This window comes from Teleopsis dalmanni, chromosome X (assembly GCF_002237135.1).
Source record: "Teleopsis dalmanni isolate 2A chromosome X, ASM223713v2, whole genome shotgun sequence".
NCBI lineage: Eukaryota > Metazoa > Arthropoda > Insecta > Diptera > Diopsidae > Teleopsis > Teleopsis dalmanni.
The window spans coordinates 61613629-61619628 of NC_051848.1; the positions used below are offsets into that span (position 1 = coordinate 61613629).

At 31.2% G+C, this 6000-nt stretch overlaps 2 protein-coding genes across 2 annotated transcripts; both read left to right on the forward strand.

The window, feature by feature from the left end:
- The first annotated feature begins 1468 nt into the window (after positions 1-1468).
- Positions 1469-2459, forward strand: LOC119689808 (sentrin-specific protease 8-like). The gene is made up of 3 exons (XM_038104717.1): positions 1469-1523; positions 1584-2132; positions 2193-2459. Exons 2-3 carry the CDS (start codon positions 1626-1628, stop codon positions 2370-2372), a joined length of 687 nt encoding a protein of 228 aa, XP_037960645.1. The 5' UTR covers positions 1469-1523; positions 1584-1625; the 3' UTR covers positions 2373-2459.
- Positions 2460-4926: 2467 nt separating this feature from the next.
- Positions 4927-5376, forward strand: LOC119688492 (protein GVQW3-like). Its single transcript, XM_038103168.1, has one exon. It carries the CDS (start codon positions 4927-4929, stop codon positions 5374-5376), a length of 450 nt encoding a protein of 149 aa, XP_037959096.1.
- Positions 5377-6000: the final 624 nt, after the last annotated feature.

Sequence of the window (6000 nt, forward strand, 5' to 3'; positions counted from 1 at the left end):
AGAAGTGACTTCTGTTAGTTAAAATAAAATGAGTTATAGTGAAATGAACTAATATATGGATCACAATATAACTGTATAGATTGTACAAATTAAAAAAAATTTTACACAAATATTATAGATTAGAATCTGATTGTTAATCTACAATAAGGCCACTTCACTAAAAATCTAAAATTTGAGTTAGAAGCGTTATTTATATATCAGCTACGACGGAAATAATTGGGGCGGGAGTATTTCGAAATCAAAAAAAATCAATTCATCAGGCCAAAGTACACACAATTGAACTATGTTTGTCTGAGGCATGTTATGCAGAGTGTCTCGGGCACGACAAAATTGACGCTTTCGGCCTATGACGAAAATGCATGTAATGTAGACTGTCACAAGAGTATTGCCAATTTCTTATTTTTGTAAGGTTTTGGTACTTTTTGGTTGTACCTAAATTTAAAAGGAATTGTAGAAATGCTCAAAGAGGCTGTAATAATCCTAATTTTTTATTATATTATCTTATAATAATTGCTAACAGTACTTACAAGATTATATGCCTTTCTTAAAATCGGAAAGTGTGAAAATTAGATTATTAGCGGTTTATAAAATAGGCTGTGTTGCTTTCTGCCATTTTTTCTCCAAAACGTACTGAAATTGGAGAAATTCGCTCTTAAAAGGTGCAATTTTTGACATTTCATACAAGAGTAGAAAGAGAAAGTATTGTAATTCGGTTAAAACTTAAGTCAAAATTTTAATTGTTAAACCCTATGATAAATTTATTCTTAGTAGGAGTATTGACTGCCATTTTGTAGCAATTTGAAGTAGATAGAAATTTTGCTCATTTTCTTCGATATATATATAAAATAGTTGTACTTGTTTTGTAAGTAGACATATGTGTATGTATAAACATATCATATAAACATTGATATAGAAAAAATTTCAAATAGATATTGAAATTTTATTTTGAATATAAAAATGTTATATGTTTCTCGAATCTTTGAATAGAACTAGTGAATTTTAAAGAGCTTGCCCTAATTGAGTTAAAATTAAAAAGAGTCGAAATTAAATTTACATATCAAACTTTGATATCTTTGATATAAGACTAAGAATACTTATAAATATTCTTGGTATCTACTTGATTTGACATCGCAATCAGGAGCAAGCCATAATTACAGCGGAAATAAAGAACAAGGCTATCGTGTGTATAGGCTGAGAGGTATTCTATTTGAATGCAGATGTAATATTGACAATGTAAATATATTGTTACATGTTTTATATTAACACCTTCATATATTATATATCAAGAAAAAAATTTAGTTTGGACTTCGATTCTAAACACTAAAATTAACACATCAAAACAAGTCTCAAAACAAATATTGATATTAATTTAAAGATCCTCTGTCAGATAGGTAAATATTGAATTATTCTTTTTAAACATAGTAAAATTTATATTAATTTTTTTTTGTTTAAATTTCAAATTTTAAGAATTTTAAATTATTGAAAAGTCTTGTTTCCATTCTGCACAAAAGCGTCTTAATTTTGTACGTCAACTATACTTAATTAAAATTAACAGCAATTTTTAATTTAATTATATTCTTTAGTAGAGAACCTTGTTTCAATCAACTTATTCAATTTTTCACAAAATGCCTAAGCCAACCAAGAAATTGTCTTCACAAGAACAAGCACAACAATCGGATCCTGTTTGCCTGAATTTCCATGATATTATCCTTCGCACAAAAGATATTAACATATTGAAAGGTCCACATTGGCTAAATGATCAAATAATAGCTTTCTATTTTGCATATCTTAAAAAATTGAAGTATAAAAACAATTCGGAAGTACTTTTTGTAGCGCCAGCAGTGACCCAGTGCATGAAGTTTATAAGCCAGGAAGAATTAACAACCATGTTAAATGACCTGAATGCCGGTTCTAAAATGTTTATATTGTTCGCATTGAATGACAATATAACGGCTCATGCTGGAGGTAGCCACTGGTCATTGCTGGCGTTATCCAGGCCAGAAAGAACATTCTACCATTTTGATTCCTTCTGTGATCAAAACGGCGGTGCGGCCAGTCAATTAATGCACCAAGTCAAAGCTGCAATGAACTATAAAAGATTTAGATTGAAGCCAATGAAATGTTTGCAGCAAGTGAGTGTTATTTTACGTTTTGTCTTCTAATATAATTTCATTGACTCATGTATATCTTAGACAAACACCTATGATTGTGGAATACACCTACTATGTATGGCTGAAAAAATCGTTGACTATGTTAACATATTCAAATGTATAGACGGCGTGGGTCAGTTGAAACAAGAAACTGTGGATGGTAAACGTGCTAAGTTGTTAAAATTAATCGTTACTTTGGGTGGAAAACACGTTTCAGTTTAATTTCTCCACTTATCTTTATATGTTACTTATAATATTCTTGGAAATCGAAATAAATACAAATTGTTGTTATTAGGAGCAATAATTAAAAAGGCGCTAATGGTGATAATATTCTTTTAACTTCTACTAGATAATAAGATGTCAAAAAAACATTTCCTACTCGTTATATTTCTTTCTCCATTTTATTTCAAATATGTCAAGAATCTATAATATCTCTTCGCAAACTTTGTCTCTTTGTTATTTATGGCCTACCATGGTTTCTTGTTTCGTTTGAATAGGCATCCTAGCATTGTATATTCGTCACTTATCATATGAGTTTAGATAGGTTTTTAGAATTATATATGGGCAAATCGTATTGCAATACGTTTTGTAACATTTCTGTTATTAACCGCTTTTCACATCCACACAGTGGCACTGGCAAGGGACTTGACTTAAATATTCGTCTTATGGTTTTTTTCATTGATGTCACGGGATCTACTAAAGCGTATAGTTGTGCAGAAAAGACTTTGGCTTTGGTAATCCGGTGGAGCACATTTTTTAGAAACTGTCTGCAGTTTTATCATATTTTATCTTATTTATTACTTTATTTTCGTCTTATTGGAGTTGAACTTTAATGCTGTCACTTTTGTTTAAGCATTTATTTCATTTTTTTAAATGCATATTTGAAAGTTTTACCAAAGTAAACTATGCATTATTATATGCCATTCAAGGCTCTCTCTATTTACTTACTTACTTACTCCTGTTCTTCTCTCCTGTGTGGAGAATAGGGCCTCACTCTATTTACTTGACCAAAACTTTTATACAAAATAATTTCAGTGACTGTTAAAAATAGTATCAGTGGGAGAAAGCAGCATTGCTTCTCTTCTGGATGAGTTCTTGAAGTACACAAATTTCATTCTCCATATTCATGTATTTTAGGGATCAATGTAATGTTTTTTGGATAACTCAGATTTCAATTTTTATTAGAGTATCCAAGAAAGTAGTAAACTCATTGAGAACTAATGAAAATATAATCTGTTAGACGAGAAAGCTAACTGTATCAATATAGGATCTGTTTGCTTGAATACTGGCTTATTGCCTTCTTAGAGTGGAGTTTTTCTGTCGTATTATTATTATTGTTACGGGATGTGGCACTACGACCACCGGGTCTATTGTGCTCCCTATCTGTCATAAATCGGTTCGCTTACTAATCAGGTATTGGGCAGAATAATTTTAGTTATAGAATAATTTTAGTTTGTGATGGTTTTATTTTGTGACTTTAGTCGCTAATGGTAGCTTTTATCTTGTGAATTCATAGAAGTAAACCTGTGCTATTAGTTCAACACTCTGAATAGTCTCTATACGACTCTATACCTTTTTCTTCCGAATTCCTTCTAATGGTTTGAGTTATGGAATAATATCAACATTTTATCCGAATATTTCTTTATAATTTGAATTATTTAAGGAAAGAATTAACTTTTTCTTCGAATACTTCTTCATAATTTGTACTTATAAAGGTAAATGAACATACTTTTAGAAAATCCTAGAATAAAGGGTTAATAATTATTATTTCTTATATTAATAAATAAATTAAATCTAGCTTCATAAGTTAATTAAAATATATTTTAAGTTAATCTTAAATACTGTATTGTAGAATATTTTATATTTTGACCATAATATTTGTTCTGTGATTGTTAATATATTCTCTTTGCTTGTAATCTGTAGTTAAGATAAATTGTAAATAAATATTAATAATAAAAATATATATATATAATACAACTTAACGACTTTTAATTATTGTTATTATGATTTTCCTTCAAAACGATGCATATTTTTTGTATATTGGACTACTGCATTGCAGTACACCCCAACCAAAATGCATTGCAAACTTTTCCAATATATGTTATTCTCTAGAAACAGTTTCACATCTGCTCCATTAAAAAATTTGGCAAAATAGAAAAGTGTTTATAAAATATTTTGAGAATGTAATCGCTAATATTTTCTGATCGTTTCCATATTGCCTAAACTCTATGGATAAAAAAAATTTACCGATTGGATAAGAGCGGGAATTCAAAAAAAGAACGAATAAGTTCTTTTTTGATCACAAGGTATGTTATGTGGACTGTCACAACAGTATTGCCAATTTCTTATTTTTGCAAGGTTTTGGAACTTTTTGATTGTACCTAAATTTAAAAGGAAATGTAGATATGCTCAAAGAGGCTGTAATAATGTTAAATAATATATAAGGAACTGTAAAACCGACACAACTTTTTTATCTTAATTTATAATAATTTTGAATAAAAATAAATATTTATATTAACAATCTTACATACCTTCAGCTCAAAAAGTACTACTAATAGACTTTTTTCAAAAAAATTTTTGTTATGTTGGTACACTCTTTCTTGATATATGGTACAAATTTGAGCGCCATCTGTCAATTAGTTTGTTTACAGCAGCCGTTAATGTGAGACTACCTCAAGTGCATTTAGCGATTTTTACTATGGAAAATTCAATTAAACAACGAGTTTGTTTGAAATTTTGTGTTTTGAACGAAATTTCATGTGTTGAACCATTGAAAATGGTGCAGAAAGCTTACGGGGACTCTTCTATGTCTCCAACACAGGCATACGAGTGGTATAAGTCATTCAAAGAGGGTCGTGAAGTGATTAAAGATTTGCCTCGTTCTGGACGTCCATCAACATCAAATACCGAAAAAAACGTGGCAAAAATCAAGAAATTTGTGCTGGAAGATCGTCGTATGACTGAAAGGGAGAGTGCTCGTAACTTAAACATTTCAAATGGATCCGTTCACCACATTTTACATAATATATTGGGCATGAGACGCGTTGCAGCTCGACCTGTACCGAAACACCTTGATTTTTTGCAAAAAGAATACCGAAAGAACGTGTGTGAAGAAATGATTTTTGAGCATGGAAATGGCTCTACATTCATGAAACGCATCATAATAGATGATGAGACATGGGTTTATGAGTATGACGTCGAAACCAGTCAACAATCGAACGAATAGCGCTTCGAAAACGAGCCAAAACCCAAAAAACCGCGCAAAAGTCGCTCGAAAATTAAAGTTATGCGCACTGTTTTTTCAACTACCGCGGTGTTGTTCATTACGAATTTTTGCCAGAGGGTCATACCATCAATAAAGAATATTACCTTTGCGTTATGTGGCATTTGCGTGAGTCGATCCGTAAGAAAACACCAAATTTGTGGAAAGCCAACAATTGGATTCTTCACCACGACAATGCTACATCGCACACGGCTCTTGTTGTACGCGATTTTTTGACCAAACACGGCACCACTGTCATCGCTCAGGCACCATATTTGCCAGATCTGGCGCCGTGCGACTTTTTTCTGTTCCCGAAACTCAAATTGCCCCTTCGTGGTAAGCGTTTTGAGTCGTTTGAATCGGTAAAAGAGAATTGCCGAAAGAACTAAAAGCCATACCTGCACGGGCTTACGAAAAGTGTATGGAAGATTGGGTCAAGCGTTGGCATATGTGTATCGCTTTAGAAGGAGCAAATTTTGAAGGAGATAAAATAAATTTGGAATAAAATTAAAATTTGTATGTTTTATTTACGAAATTCGGGTATTTTTTGAACGGAAGGTATATATTAGAAACATGCATATTAAAGAG

Excerpts from the sequence above, each read along its gene's own strand:
- LOC119688492 (XM_038103168.1), top strand. The coding sequence starts at position 4,927 with ATGGTGCAGAAAGCTTACGGGGACTCTTCTATGTCTCCAACACAGGCA.
- LOC119689808 (XM_038104717.1), top strand. The coding sequence starts at position 1,626 with ATGCCTAAGCCAACCAAGAAATTGTCTTCACAAGAACAAGCACAACAA. Across the intron at positions 2,133-2,192 it reads CAATGAAATGTTTGCAGCAA|ACAAACACCTATGATTGTGG; the intron begins GTGAGTGTTATT and ends TGTATATCTTAG.